The 15,967-nt window shown below is 34.7% G+C and overlaps 2 protein-coding genes and 1 long non-coding RNA gene across 3 annotated transcripts; all 3 read left to right on the top strand.

Moving 5' to 3' along the window:
- The first annotated feature begins 4,536 nt into the window (after positions 1-4,536).
- LOC140181831 (uncharacterized) lies at positions 4,537-6,422 on the top strand. Its single transcript, XR_011877336.1, has 2 exons — positions 4,537-4,941; positions 6,196-6,422. It is a non-coding gene; the product is annotated as an uncharacterized lncRNA (long non-coding RNA).
- Positions 6,423-8,177: 1,755 nt separating this feature from the next.
- LOC112791478 (probable hexosyltransferase MUCI70) lies at positions 8,178-12,527 on the top strand. The gene is made up of 9 exons (XM_025834330.3): positions 8,178-9,127; positions 9,422-9,661; positions 9,857-10,070; positions 10,242-10,351; positions 10,428-10,627; positions 11,039-11,142; positions 11,289-11,476; positions 11,558-11,757; positions 11,964-12,527. Exons 1-9 carry the CDS (start codon positions 8,899-8,901, stop codon positions 12,177-12,179), a joined length of 1,701 nt encoding a protein of 566 aa, XP_025690115.1. The 5' UTR covers positions 8,178-8,898; the 3' UTR covers positions 12,180-12,527.
- A 584-nt stretch (positions 12,528-13,111) lies between these two features.
- LOC112791476 (GTP-binding protein At2g22870) lies at positions 13,112-15,517 on the top strand. Its single transcript, XM_025834329.3, has 4 exons — positions 13,112-13,903; positions 13,981-14,050; positions 14,517-14,679; positions 14,777-15,517. The coding sequence occupies exons 1-4, from the start codon at positions 13,216-13,218 to the stop codon at positions 14,984-14,986; spliced, it is 1,131 nt and encodes a 376-aa protein (XP_025690114.2). The 5' UTR covers positions 13,112-13,215; the 3' UTR covers positions 14,987-15,517.
- Positions 15,518-15,967: the final 450 nt, after the last annotated feature.

The following is a 15,967-nucleotide window of genomic DNA, read 5'->3' as shown; positions in this document are numbered from 1 at the left end:
CATCTTTGAATAAGTCTTCAATTATAGAACTCGTAAGAGACACTGTAACACCCTGTTTTTCGGGTTCTGGAGGGCAGCTGTAATAAATAGAAGAGAGTCTAAAGACAAGAACACGTTGAATTCATTTATGGTTTCAACTGAACCATAATTAAACCATGTATAAGTAGTAAACATTGAACAAGATTCATGTGGTGAATAAATATTTGTTAACTTACTCATTATTAGAAGTTTGTTGTGTTTCATTTTGTGGAGGGACATAGAGGAAGTAATCTCTGATCAACTCTCTCTGAACATAACTTGAAAGAGACAATGCAAGAGGTGGTCTAAGGAATGTAAACAAGGATAAAGTTAATGTTGAATAATTAGAATTTGTTTTGAAAAATAGGAATTTGCACATTGAAAAACTCACACTTCCAAAGGTTGAGAACGAGTTTCTTGTTGAAACTCAATGATTTGTAGCTCAGAATCAGGTGTAGCTCTAGTGACATCTAAACACATTTTCTTTGTGATTAATTAAACAAAAATTATTAACTAAATCTAAAGGAGTAACATAAATATTTTTAACTTACACTGGTGGAGTTTTAAAAGTCTTTCTTGGGAAGATTTTCTTTTTTCTAAAATATTTGATCGGGCTTTCCGGGGTATTTTTCCTAAAAAAAGATAACAAATTAAAATTGGAAACCAAGATTAAAAGCAGAGGTCTAGAAATATATTAAATTCATTTTTGGGTAACCACTAAACCGAAAGTATAATATGCAATGAATCAGTTTACCTGGTATTGCTCACGGCATTTACAGAAGGTGTAGAGCTTCCTTGAGTCTGTAAGAGTTGTTTGCTATCCAGATTTACAGTCGGCACTCTAAGCAAGATAAATAAATATTAGTAATTGAATCTAGAGGAATTAGAAAAGGTTGTAGCAAAAGTAAGCAAAGAAAGAAAAAGAACTTGGAAATAATAAACTGAATCTTACGTCTGAGAGAATTCATTTTGTGCCTTTGGAGAGTCAAACTGATCCGGAGCAATGTTTGTTGACTGAGCTCCATCATTTCTTTTTTTTTTTTATCTCTTTTCTCTTATTGTCTTCAATGCTCGTTTTCTTCTTTCCGCAGCATTGTCGTTTGCTTGTTCAGTTTTGAAAGTTCATAAAATAAGTATCAAGGAACCTAATACGTAAGTATCAATAAAAGAAAATATGATTCGAGAAACTTACTCCTTGTTAGATTGGGCTTGTGTTTTTGCCACCCTTTGTGGTTGTTTTCTTTTTATTACGGGTGTTTTCTTGATTTCATTTTCTCTGGAATACAGACAAACACATCGAATTTATACCGGAGATAAGACACTAACAATGTAGTCAACCAAACTGACAGACACCACCGAACCGAACTAAATTAAAGTACTTAAAAGAAAATTAGAAGCTCACCGAACTGAAATTAATTCATTTGCTGAACAAAAGGTGATACATATGCAATCAACAAAATGTCTCACAGAAATTACGCAATACTTACTGGCTTTCAGATTCGCTTGTGCTCTCTGAATCTATCGGCACATGCTTTGTTTTTTCGATTTATTTTTTATCCACCTTCGGTGGTTGTTTTCTTTTCTTTGTTCTGTTTTTTTTATTATTCTCTGCAATACATAAGAACAAGCGCATAAGAACAAATTTAAGAAAATACAAGTTAAATGAAATCAATATGAAAATTAAACTTACTGACTTTCCGATTCAGATTCGGAAAGTCTTTCCTCTTCCGAAGAAGAATCCGTCTCGACAATTTTCTTTTTTATTTTCTTTCCTTTTTCTTTCTTGTCCAAGTTACTTATTTTTTTTCTTTCTTTTTTTTTTCTTTCTGTACAGAAGTCCCTAAAATAGAAACAAGGACTCAATTATTTAATCATCAAGAAAACACATTAACAATCCGGTGAACCAAATGAAGCAATCCCACCGAACCGAAAAATATTCATATGGTGAATAGTACATGACAACTATTTAATCATAAAAAAATATTTCTTAATGCAGAAACATTCAAATGAACAAACTAACAATTGCAAGTAGGACAAATAAATTAATTATAACCTAAAACAGAAGTTTATTTAGTTAGTAGAGTATTTTAAAAGCATTTGAAAGCAAATTTTTGGGGGAATTTTAGTAGAGTATTTACCAATGGTTCTGTTTCTTCAGATGAAATCCGTTCAAGCATCATTTGCCTTGTCCAATAGGCCACCCACGGTGCAGGAGGAGCATCAGGTGCAAATGGGTGGGGGAACTTGGTTTCATGAAAGTATATCAACATTAACACAAAAACACAGCGATCAACAGACTGTTTCTTCCCCTTTCTCTTGTTTTCAACTCCTTTCATCAAGAAGTTGAGCACATGTTTTGCCCAATCTCATTCCCGAATGTTGTCCATATGAAAGATCGGTGGCTTATGGATTAGGGAGGCCACACTTACTGTTGTGAGGAACAAGAATCACTTTTGTATGAAGACTACAAAAGTCATCTTGAATTTTTTTCGGTTCTCCTTTCCTTCTACACTCATATCCAGCACATTCCTTATCTGCTGGATTCAAGTTGCTGTAATCAACCTTATCAGGAAACGATTTTCTACAATATTTTAATAGCAAAAATCAGTCAAAAACAGCCAGTTTAACTTTCTGGTCACCAATGAACTGAAATTAAGCAGTAAGTGGAAAGTGTATTACCTCCGTTGGTTATGCCGATGGCAGCTGCTACTTTCCGAGGAGTTATGTATATTTTTCCTGGAGAGTTTTCAGGCATCCTTTCTCTTCATCAAAGCGATCAAGCAATTCTTTCAACGGGGTATTAGAGACATTCATTTCTGGGACATTTGCTAGGACACCAAATCCCATTTCTTCCACTATATCTTTCTTTTCTTGACTCATATCCCTGTACACTATTGCTATTACCTTTGTTTGGCATCTGCAATAATGAGTTTTCTGCAAGTTTTGAAACAGAATGTGAGGATATATTTATAATACAAAATAGATATTATTCGAATGAAAGCGGATAAATATATTTAATCTACTTACCTTATAATGCGACTTCTCCTTCATTGTTGCCATTTTCTTATTTTGTTTTTCTGTAATGAAAAATTTTGGTCAATACTTCATTGAATACATCAACAAGCACAAGCATATATATCTTAATCAAGTCAATTAAAATGCCACAAGCCACCGAACCAAAACTCATTCATGCACAGAACCAAAATCACAAAGGCCACCGAATTGAAAAACATTCATGTGGTTAATAAATGATGATCAACTTTCAATCAACAATAACAGTATTCCTCCATTGAAAAGAAGTACTGAAGATAGTAACAATCAATTTCAAAGCTCTAGTTAAACTATCCACACAAATAAGAACAAGCACGTATATCTTAATCAAATCAACATCTTCCAAAAGAAAAGTTTTTAAAATTTCATGAATTAGGTGTTCTTTCAAAATGACATTTGCAAATTGGCTTCTTTAAACACTCTTACTGAAACTTGATATTTTTCTTTAAGTATCAAGTTTAACTACCATTCGTGCTGAAATCTATCCAATATAATGAGACAATTTTACAGTAGTATGGCTTATCAAAGTGAAAGAGTTGTCTCTGATGTCAATTTTCCTAAACAAAACTCATTTACATCAAGTCTTGAGATATTGTGTAACTCATGCTTAAAAAATTTGTAGAAAGGGAGATATTGTCTTGTTCTGTTTTGTAATGATAAATTTTTGTCAATACTTCATTCAATATATCAACAAGCACAAGCATGTATATCTTAATCAAGTTAATTAAAATGCCACAAGCCACCGAACCGAAACTCATTCATGCACAGAATCAAAATCACAAAGGCCACCGAACCAAAACTCATTCATGTGGTTAATAAATGATGATCAACTTTCAATCAACAAGAATAGTATTCTTCCATATAAAAGTACTGAAGATAGTAACAACCAATTTCAAAGCTCTAGTTAAACTATCCACACCAGTAAGAACAAGCATGTATATCTTAAAGCCCTAGTTACACTATCCACTGAATTGAATGAAAATAACAACAAATTTCATTCCAAACCCTAGTTATACTGTAAAAATCATTCACAATAGTTCCATCTACTAAACGAAGCAAATCAATCCAGTAAAACTAAAATACAACTAGGAGAAACGCGACATTACAAGATTTCAAATGAATAGTAGTTTTCTCATAACTTTGGTAGTCTTTGTTGCTGTTTTCGTTCGTTTCTGGTTGTTACTTGCGAAATCTTCTTCCGATTTCTTTCCAGTAGTGGTTTTCGCATAGAATGTGATTGAAGTTTGAGTGATGTTGAGAGAGATCCGAATAGAATGAGTGTTTTCGTATACTTTTTTCGTGTTAAAAAATAGGGGTGTTCAAAACCGATCCAGCCCGAACCGGAAAAACCAAAAACCAAATAAACCGAAAACCAAAAAAATTGTATTTTTCTGTTTTTATTGCGGTTTGGTTCGATTTTTGGTTCTGACAATGAAAACCCTAACCGAGCCGGTTCAAAAAAAACTCAAACAAAACCAACCCTCCCCACCCCCCACAACGTGACCTAACCTAGCCGCCAACCCTCACATTCACTCTGCGCTCTCTACTTTCAGAACCCACTCCCACTCTTGTAACAGCCAGCACCTCCCACTCCCAACCTGCATGAACCCCTTCCTCCCACCATCTCCCTGCGCTGACGAACCACTTCCTCTCACCACCTCCCAGTGCCGCCGAACCCTTCCAGCTTTCACACAGCACCGCCGAACCCTTCGTCCCAGCACCTCGTCGCGGACAGCACCAGCCAACACCATCGTCACGGAGCCAGCACCACCCCCGCCGCCACCCACAGCATCGTTTCTGGCCTTGCAGAGACGCGGACAGCACCCGCCACCCAGCCACCGAGTCAAGTCAGATATAGAGCCTCTAATTCAGGTATTCAATTTTTGTTCAAATAATCATGAATTCATTGTTGTTCAAATTCTGTTTCAGTGTATATTTGTTGCTGATTTTTTTTCTTGGTTTAATTTGTTGTTGATTTTTGTATATTGTTGTTCAATTTCCGTTTCAGTATATATTTGTTGCTGGTTTTTGTTCATGGTTTAATTTATTTGTTGTTGATTTACTGAAATTGCTTCTACTTGTTGTTCATAGTTTAATTTACTTGTTCTTGATTTCCTGAGATTGCTTCTGATTGTTGTTATGTTGTTCACTGTTCATGGTTCAATATTCAAGTTCAGAGGATGTCCTTAACAATTAACATAGAAAGCTCTTCCTTGTTTTGGGTGTTTGTTAATTCATTGTTGCTGACTTGCTATCATTGTTGATTCATTGTTCAATAAATTTTATGTATTTATATCTGTTGCGCTCTTGCTCAGCACTATTTCGATTTTTTCTTCTTTCTTCCTTGAATATGTTTCACTTCTATTTCTATTCTGCTGTCTGATTTTGTTGAGCTTCTGCTTTTACTTGGATTTTCCAACACCATTTCTTGTTGCTTTCCATTTAATTCAAATTCGTGGCTTTCTTGTTATAAATTTGTTCTTGATTATTGATTGTTGTTTTTGGTTCACTGCTATTATTAATTCTTTAATTTGTTCTTCATTTTAATTTGTTTTTATTTTGAGTTTAGAGTTCACTGCTGCTATTATTGATTATTGATGAGGTAATTCTGAATTAAATAGATGTCTTTATTAATCAAATCAGAAAATTTTGTAGATGTCTTTATTCTTTATCATGTTGAGTGTTTACTCTTAAAATTTATTTCAATCAGATGGTTCTAGATGATGGATTAAGTATGTATGTATGTATCAATGGGTTGATTAGATGGTTGTTGGATTGATGGTTCTAATTGCAGTCTTGCTCTTATTGTTGTATAGAAGGTTCTGATAACTGATATGGTTCAAGATTCACCTTTTTCGTTCGCCAAAGTACCAACTAAGAATTAAGAATAGAGAGATAAATATTTATTTACTGAATATTCTTGCTGAGTTGTGTGTAGTTAGCATGACTTATATGCTCTTAAACTTTGAGTTGATCCATTAATTCGGGCACATGTATCATGGTATGAATTGTTCTCTTTATTATTAGAATATATAACTAGATTAGAATATTTTTCTACTAGTGTTATATTATTATTATTATTGTTGTTGTTGTTGTTGTTGTTGTGTAACTGTTTTTTTATTTCAGGTTGGTTTGCATTGAGAAGTTTAGCTGTTTTGTTGGAGAAGACACCATAACTTGGCTATCTTTTAATGGAAATTTATTTTTATTTTCAGTTGTGTTGACTATTAAACTTTTAAACTTCTTTAATTGTTGTATTTGAATTCCTTTTGTCGTTAAATTTCATTAGACCAAGACTTTGTTAGCTATTGTGTATTTGTGTTTGTTGATTTCAATGTTATGACTTTGTGAAATAGTATGGTAATATTTTTTTGAATTGATTAAAAAAGTCGAACAAACCGAACCAAACCAAACCGATTTTAATTGGTTTGGTTTGGTTCGGATGGTCTTGATAAAAAATCCGAACCAAATCGAACCACAGTTAAATTAGACGATCGGATCGAATGACTTTTTTCTCAAAAATCGAACCAAACCGCACCGCGAACACCCCTATTGAAAAAGATGTAATGTTTTTTCATAATGAAACACTAATGAAAAAAATAGTTTCTTTCGTTTCTGGCGCGTTTTTTCACTTGCCATTTAATACGCCTGATTATATTTGGACTTGAACCAGCTTGATTATATCCGTTAAAAAAATGATTAATAATTTTAAAAACTAATTTGATTCATTTAAAATTTTAGAGATCGATTAATTTAACCACACAATATTAGAAACTAAATCTAGTATTTCCCTTGCCAAATTTTTAAAATTCAAATGTTTTTTAAATGCTTCTGGAGGTGATATAAGCAACCTCGTGCATAAGATATGTAACATATTAATATAAGGTGGGGTGGCTTAATTTGTTTTGAAGAATGCCATTTTCACCATAAATTGGTGGAAGCATCAAGGACCCATATATTTAAAGTCAGCATTTTTCTTTCATATTTCTTTTCCAGGTCCAAAGTGTGCAGACTTCAATGAGTGATGTTTCTAAGAAAAGAGGAAGACAACGAATGAAATCCGCGTAAGGAAGCAATAATAATATTTGACAATAAGTTTCACCAAAGCATATCAAGTAATTCAATAAAAAAAAGAGAGAATAATTAATGTCACAACAAATTAAATATTGTCTCCATAAACTGTCCTCTAATCAACACCGCTGAAATCATTTTTCATGTTAACTAGATTCTAGGTAAGAGAAACACTTTCATTAGGAAAAAAAACAAGCTTGAAAACTGAAAAGGAAATCGCCTTTTACATTCTGTGGCTAACAAATAACAAAAACGATTTATCCAATGTTCCTTCTTCCTAGCCCATTCTGGGGGCTTCAGTCCCAACAATAATCCCATAGATTAATAATGTATTATTTATTTATTTATTTAATTCAAATACAACAAGATAAAATAATCCATAGAATCAAACTAATTACGTTAAATATTGAAAGACAACCACCATCAACCACGGACATAAGGGAGGCAACAATCTAGCCATTAAAATATCCACAATGTTTTAAAAAAAATTGGTAATTACTCTTTCCTCCATCAAAGAAATATCTTTAAAAAGATAATTAAAATGTATTGAAAATTTGAAATATAAAAACTAAAAATATTAAGTTATAAAATTATTTTACTAACAATAATGATTCTATTTACTTTAGAAAGTAACGGTAGAAAAATAACAATGTAATATTAATTTGCTAAATAGATATTTATTTATAAAATAATAAAATTTCAAAAATTAACTCTTTATTTAAAAAAATTTGATTTTGATGTACTAATAGTCTAATAGTATAAAATTTGTACAATTTATTATTATTTTTTTAAATAATTATTTATACATTACATAATTAATATAAAAAAATTATTTTTATTAATATAATATGATACAATTAAATATACATATAAAATTACTTTATACTGATATGGTATAAAATTAAATTATATTTACTGTAAAAAAAATAAAAAGGCAAAGTTAGATAAATTCTTATTGATTTAACTACATTAAGCTCCAACTTTTATAATAAGCACCGAATTAATGACATAACCAATCAAATTATTAGATAGCAGATGTCAAGCAATCAGTTGGGTGGCGCCACAAATTTTATTTTTTTGAAACTTTTTCAATTTTGTTTTTGTTTTTTCAATATTCTCCCAATTCGGTAATTTTTTATCATATAAATAATCGAAGAAATATTGCTTCCTCTGTAAGATCATCATCACTTCCGGATCAACGATAAAAACAAATTACGATAACAATATTAAAAAACAGAAAATACTGCTTCAATTTTCTGATCTCGGATTTCTTCCCACTCTCAGATTTCAGAAAACCCTACATTCCCAATCCGGGGAAGAAGAACAAACAAGAAAAAAGAAAACCCTAGATTCATCCCCATTTTTGGAAGAAAGTGAGAATTTTTGCTGAGACCCAATTTTTGTCCGAGTGGATGACAACCGAAATTTGACTTTGATGTAGGTGTTAAACTCTTTCCACATACGGACCAGAGCTTGATTCGATTTTGCTCCGTTCTCTGCCACTGAATTTTTTATTCTTCCCACCGTTTTATTACTTTTGGACGTTCTTTTGTGTGTTGAACACCCAGAAAGGGAAATCGAATAGTGAGAGTGGCATTGCTAACTGAATCCCGATTTGCTAAGTACGTGTTCGTTAAAATTCCGCAATTGAGAGTTTTATGTGTTGTGGGGTGTAAGCATTGGAAGATTGAAGGGTGTGTTGGAGAATGACGATGAAGAGGGAGAGGGGCATGTGTTGATGTTGATGCTGAGGGTATAATGTCATTAGGTCTTCGTTCTTCTGGGAGTTATGGGTCTCTGCTTGAAAACGGAGTGTCACCAATTCAAGCAGCATCGGCACGCAAGGCTTCCAAGATGGTGAAAGAGAAAGATAAGGAGAGACTCTTCCTTTGGATCTGCAAGTTTGCTGGTCGCAAAAAGGTTGGAATGCTTTTCCTCTGCGCCATCTCCGCTGCCGTCTTCATCTGGGTTCTCTATGTTGGAAAAGGTTCCTATTCTCGATTCCTGTCTCTTGATTATGGTCTTGGAATGTGATTACTGCTGTTTTTCATGTCTCTGATTTTTCTGTTGTTGTTTGATCTATATAACTGACTCCACTTAATGGGGCAAAGTTTAATTGGTTTTGCAATTTTCACTATGCAATTTTAGTATCGAATCCCTGTCTAGTTCGTCCTGTGTTAGGCTTAGTTTGGCTTGCAATTTCAGTTGTGATTCGCATCTGTTACTCGATTTCAGTTAAATTAGGATAGGACATAATGTTTGTTGTGTGGCTTGCCTTCAGGTGATGATTCTCCGGAAGGAAATGCCGTGCAGGGCATTAATGTTAATGAAAGCATGTCTATAGATGATTCCTCGCCTCTGATCTCTACTGCGGCAAGTGCCCTGGGCTTGACTACCAATCTGGCATTACCGCCTCCTCCCCCTAGTTATTTTTTGGGGTATAGTCTTCCAGAGGGGCATCCATGTAATAGCTTCACTCTTCCTCCCCCACCATCTGACCCAAAGCGTACCGGGCCACGGCGTAAGTCTTATTTTACGATTTTCGTGTGCTGTAAGAATTTATAGAAAATTTTGTATTTAAATAATTTGGAATTGCAGCCATTATCCCTGCTTGTGTCATAGTTCTTCAAACTGCAGTAATTCATGATGATGCAGAGGATGAGGGATAATATAGATCTAGACTAATTATGTATATTCCTGGGTTGTTTATGTGCAGCATGCCCGGTATGTTACCTTCCTGTGGAAGAAGCTATTGAGCTGATGCCGAAGTCACCATCACCTTCACCAGTTCTTAAGAATTTAACTTATATCTATGAGGAAAATATAAGTAGATTTGGAGAATTTGGTGGCTCAGACTTTGGTGGATATCCTACTTTGAAGCAAAGGAATGAGTCTTTTGATATACAAGAATCAATGCGTGTGCACTGTGGGTATGTTTTTACCCTTTGTTCAATATTTCCTGACTTATATCTATAGCTTCTCAGGAATGTTCTTTTTGGTTATAATAATTAGACCTTCCCAGTAATAAAGCATATTCTTTGTACCTTTCCACTGATACCAAACCATTCTGCATCTTCAATGACACATTGTGCATCTATCAGATTTGTAAGAGGAACTAAACCTGGCCGCAACACAGGATTTGACATTGATGAAGCTGACATTCTTGAAATGGAGAAGTGTAATGGAGTAGTTGTTGCATCTGCTATATTTGGTCTGTATAATATGATATCTGCAGCTTTTTACTCTTTCAAAATAGTAATTGACTATAAACTGATTATATTGTTCAGGAAATTTTGACGAGATAAATGAGCCAGCAGATATAAGTACATATTCAAAGGAGACAGTGTGCTTCCTTATGTTTGTAGATGAAGAAACAGAAAAATATCTAAAGAGTTCAGGCAAGCTGGGAAGCAGCAAGATGATTGGCTTATGGAGAATTATCGTTGCTCATAATCTTCCTTACACAGATGCACGGCGGACGGGAAAGGTCAGAATTCTTATTTGGCAAGCACTAATACACAATTATGTCTATGAAATAGAAATCGACACATGGAATGTCTGTGTCACCATTTTTTCCCCTTATGGTTATGCTCTTCTCTATGATTTGTTTGCTCATATATTAAGTTTATATTGTTGGCCAGGGTTTCTTATTTTTATAATCTTCTTTGGAGGAGTTAATATTGCCATGCTAACTTACACTGACTACATTGGGAGGGGAGGGGAAGAAATAATTAGCTCAGTGGATGTACTGTTATGATTCCTTTTAATTCAAAATGAAATTTTTAGCCTTTGTGTATGATACAGAAAGCCTCAAATCTCCGTTCAATGCTGTTGTGTATTCTATTTCCTAAAGTAGTACATTTATGCACCTATTAACTTCTATTAACTCTTCCCACAGATTCCGAAGCTTCTGTTGCATAGATTGGTTCCAAATGCTCGCTATTCTATATGGGTTGATGGGAAGCTTAAGCTTGTTGTCGATCCATATAAAATTCTTGAAAGGTAGAATCCTCTTTGTTACTATTAATTATGAGTCATATTTTTATACATTTGTTGTTTCCGACTACATATGCAAGACGAATTTTTAAATTAACCTGCCACAGTACATGTTTTGGCACCTAAGCTATTTCTGTTCCCCCCATATTTAGGTTTTTGTGGAGGAAGAATGCAACTTTTGCAATATCAAAGCATTATAGGCGCTTTGATGTATTTGTTGAGGCCGAGGCAAACAAAGCTGCCAAAAAGTATGATAATGCCTCTATCGACTTTCAGATTGAGTTTTACAAGCGAGAGGGATTGACTCCATATACAGAGGCCAAGCTTCCTCTTACAAGTGGTAGGAAAACCTTCCCATATCCATGTTGGATGAGGTGCACCCGTTTCATTGTTTTTCTGAAACTTTGTGGCTGGTTTGCAGATGTTCCTGAAGGATGTGTTGTAATACGAGAGCATGTGCCGATTAGCAACCTTTTCACTTGTCTTTGGTTCAATGAAGTTGACAGATTTACTTCCAGGGACCAGATTAGTTTCTCAACCGTCAGGGATAAAATTTTGTCGAAGGTGGATTTTCATTTTAACATGTTCTTGGACTGTGAAAGACGCAACTTTGTGATTCAGGTATTTTCCCCACAATCATGTTTGAGTATCTGATTAAACTATATGTATGCTGTCATAGTTTTTCTTTTCCCGAAAAAAGATGGTGGTTCAGGCACAGACACGAACGCACTTACTAACTTATACTGTGTTTTAGTAGTTTTTTCATTGTCTCTCGTTAATCTTATTTCAATTGAGCAACCCCTACTCTCTCTTCTTTGTGAATGCAGAAATACCACAGGGATATATTGCTGCGGCTGGCTCCACCAGCAGGTCATGTTCAACCACCCCCTCCGCCAGCTCCAATTCTCGAGGTGGTCAGCGAAAAGGTTGGAAGTCCACCCAGCAGGAGAGGGCCGGGAAGGCGTGGAAGAGATAGGAAAACTGGTAATAGGCGCCACCGCAAAGTTGTTGCTGGAAGTAAAGACATGGACACAGCAAGTTAAAAAGAGTTTTGTCTGGGTGATTATACTATTTTTTTTCTTTTGTTTCTGATATTCCACATACGAAAATCATTCATTGGAGAGCAGGAGGAGAAGATGCAAGATGTATGTTGTAATTTGATTCTCTCATTCTTTTTTTTGTTATTTTGTGCAATTGTCTATCTAAATTAATTTTTTGTACATATAGCAACATCTTCAATAATTATTTATAAACATGGGTTACCACTGAATTCCTCACTTGGCAACCCATTCTGCTATAGTACTTTCCTCACGTGACCTTGTTCTTTCTTATAACGCAATAGCAATATGAATAAAATAGAATTGATACTCCTTGAGCAATTATAATTTGAAGTTGGCTTACTCTACTTAAATCTGTGCGAGTATTGTTTTCTTTTCCCAATCCCTTCAAGAAGATTTCCTTTTTGAAAACACCTTTTTAACTTAAAAATTAGAAGTGATATTTAGCTTGCATTTTAAGAAAATGTAAAATGTAAATCATCAAAAGCAACTTCTTATAGTTGCATTGAGCTCTATCAAATACACTTATATTGCATAGGGAAGATTATAACGGATTAAATTTGCATTAAATAAAGGATTTAAACATAAGAAAAAAAATACTATTAGTCACTATGCAGAACTTTTTATTTTTATTATTGAGATTGTGGTGGTGTTTTTAAATAATGTAGAGAGTTGGTGTGTTTTTTTTTTTTTTGTGTGGATGGACAATTTTGTGGATTTTAATTTTTTTTTTGATGCTCCAAATCTGAGGATTAGATTTGTGGTTTTATTTTTATTTTTTTAAATACTGAGGGTTAGATTTGAGTTTTTTATTTTAAAATTTTTTGAATATATAAATCTGACCTTCAGACTTGTAATACTATGAAATTTGACCCTTAAATTTCTATACTTCTTCAAATTTAAGGGTCAAATTTGTTGCTTAAGATTAAAAAAAAATAATTCATATAAAAAAAAACACACCAATTATCCATAATGATGAATTATACATAATCTTCTTCCATATAAAAAAATTAGCCTCACTATGCAATGCTCTCTGTTTTGTTTATTTCCTAAATATTTTTGTATTCTTCCAAGGAATTTGGATGTAAGCAAGTGCTCCATCCAGGGAACTATAGGAGGAAATATTTGCTCTCAGTTATTAGGAGTTTGGTTTGTCTTAATATTTATCACTTATTTTTGTACTGCATTTTGCAACTTTACTGTGAGCGTGGCTATTTATTTAGTCCCAAAACGACGCCGTAAAGGGCTGGAGGCACCCTTAATTAAATCGTTGGAGCAAGGAAAACGAAGAAAGATAACAATGGCGCTAAGAACTCGATTCTTCACTCTCACTCCCCAAATCCCATTTCCTTCATCAACATCATCATATTTCTCACTCCTCTCTTTGCGGCGCCCTCTTCCCCGTTTAGCAACCTTCTCCTCCTCTGCAGCCGCCATCCAAACGGTGCTATTCGTCCCGCCGGGAGTGGAACCCCAAGAAGTCGACGATTCAATGGTTCTTCCAGGATCCAACATCGTAATCGGACCCTACGCAGGCGATTCCCGTATTAAGGGTGTGGAGTTCGTGAAGAGTAGCGGCAAGGCCAGGGACTGCCCCAAAGATGACCGACCCGAATTCGCTATATTAGGTCGCTCCAATGTCGGCAAGTCTTCTCTTATCAATTCCCTTGTTCGCAAGAAAGAGATTGCCCTCACCTCCAAGAAACCAGGTCATTCTCCTTCCTTCCTTCTACTTCTTCTTCTTATGTGTGATTTGTAGAGCTAATTTGGTTTCTTGCACTTACAGGGAAGACGCAGCTTATCAATCACTTCTTGGTCAACAAAAGCTGGTACCTTGTGGATTTGCCTGGTTATGGGTCAGTCACTCACTCACAGCATTACTCAATGTCTTATACTTTATGTTTATGTTTCTTTCTTATTCTCTATGTGTGTGTGTGTGTGTGTGTGTGATTTTAATTATTATCAAATCAAATCAACAAACTCTAGTGGGCAATATCATTAACTAAGTCTACATCTTATTGTAAAATTTGCAAAGCTGATTCCTTTCCCTTATTTGCTTCATAAAGGTATCTTTTGTGGGGGGAAGGAGGATATTTGTTTATTCTGAAACAATGGAGCTAAGCTAGGTATCCTCCTTGTTTGACTTGGTTAATAATAATTAAAGTTTCTTTGAATACTTTTGGTACCTATGTTGCTCCACAGGCTTGCCATGTTTTCTTCAATTATGTTCTTCCATGATTCCATCCATGTCCTTTTTTTCCTGAGGTCCGTTTTAGGTTGGAGGGGATTGAGCATTGTTGATTGTGTTTGAGTTTTGTGCAGCTTTGCTAAAGCGCCTGAAGCTGCTAAAATGGACTGGTCCTCGTTCACCAAAGGGTACTTTTTGAATAGAGATACTCTAGTGGCTGTCTTGCTTCTCATTGATGCAAGTGTTCCACCTCAAAAGATCGACTTGGATTGTGCGAATTGGCTTGGACGCAATAATGTATGGTGCTTTTTCATAGAGTCCTAAAATTAATACTGTTAAATGTTGAGATTCAAGTCCAAATTTCACTAATGGTTAAAACCTCCATGAATTTCAGATACCAATCACTTTTGTTTTCACCAAATGTGACAAAATAAAGGTGGCAAAGGGGAAAAGGCCTGATGAGAACATAAGGGATTTTCAAGAAATAATCAGGCAAAACTACAAGATACATCCCCCTTGGATCATGACCAGCAGTGTAACTGGAATGGGCAGAGATGACCTTCTCTTGCATATGTCACAGTTGAGAAACTATTGGGATCAATAGAAGAAATTCTCAAATCCAAGCACATGCGATGCTCTACAAGAACATGTAGGAGCCAGTTGAAATTACAGGAGAAGTGCAACTTTATAGATGAATAACATGGAAAAGCTACGGGTTTCAATTATATTGCACATGGTATTTCAGCTGGATCTTTCTTCAGAATGTTTGTTCTCCTTGAACAGCTGCCTCATGTAGACCATATATTACATGGGATCCAGCTTGACTTGTTGCCTGGTACTGGATCATTATACATTGATTCGTTAATAGTCCTACACTCCTGCTAGATATTTAAAGGGCTAGAAAATTGCAGGGAAATGCTATTTGTTTCGCTTTTATGTTAGACTTCCTCTGCAATTTTTGCAATAGCTAAACAAAGTAGATGGTTTGATGTATCTTTTGAAGCACAGATAAACAAAGCTATTGGGTAGTTACTCTATTGGTTTTCTGTTTGAGTTGTATTAGAAGGAAGGCACATATTTGTTGCACATATCTTTATCCCTATTGCTATAACATATTTTACAAGAATTCGCTCTATACTTTCCAGTGCCTTGTTTTTGTCATGCACATGTTTGTTGCAGGTTATGCACCATTTTCGTTTAACACACTATACTTTTGAGTGTCAATTTATTTTTCTGTTTTCTATTTCTCGCTAAGAAAGTAGAGTTGCTATATTCTTTTGGGCTTGCACTGTTGGTAGTAAATAATATAAATATTGTTATCAAGAAGTCAGAAAATAGTAAACCTCTATCTATTGTTAAATATAATAATAGAAGTTAGGTATTTCCAACATGCACGGAGTTGAACTTTGACTCAGCTGTAGACGTGTGTCATCCTTCCATACCTTGGAAAATCTGTCTGTTGCTTATGTTGGCATTCCAATTCAAAGTACTACGAATATTTGCCTCAAAAAACCCAAAGAACTTTGTTGCTCCAAGATGTTAGGCGGAGGATTATGAATTTTTATGAATATGGTGTTGAGAGAAT

The sequence above is a fragment of the Arachis hypogaea genome, chromosome 3 (genome assembly GCF_003086295.3).
Source record: "Arachis hypogaea cultivar Tifrunner chromosome 3, arahy.Tifrunner.gnm2.J5K5, whole genome shotgun sequence".
In the NCBI taxonomy this organism is placed as follows: Eukaryota; Viridiplantae; Streptophyta; class Magnoliopsida; order Fabales; family Fabaceae; genus Arachis; species Arachis hypogaea.
Note: the sequence above shows the minus strand (reverse complement) of the source record. Positions and strands in the feature narration are given on the sequence as shown.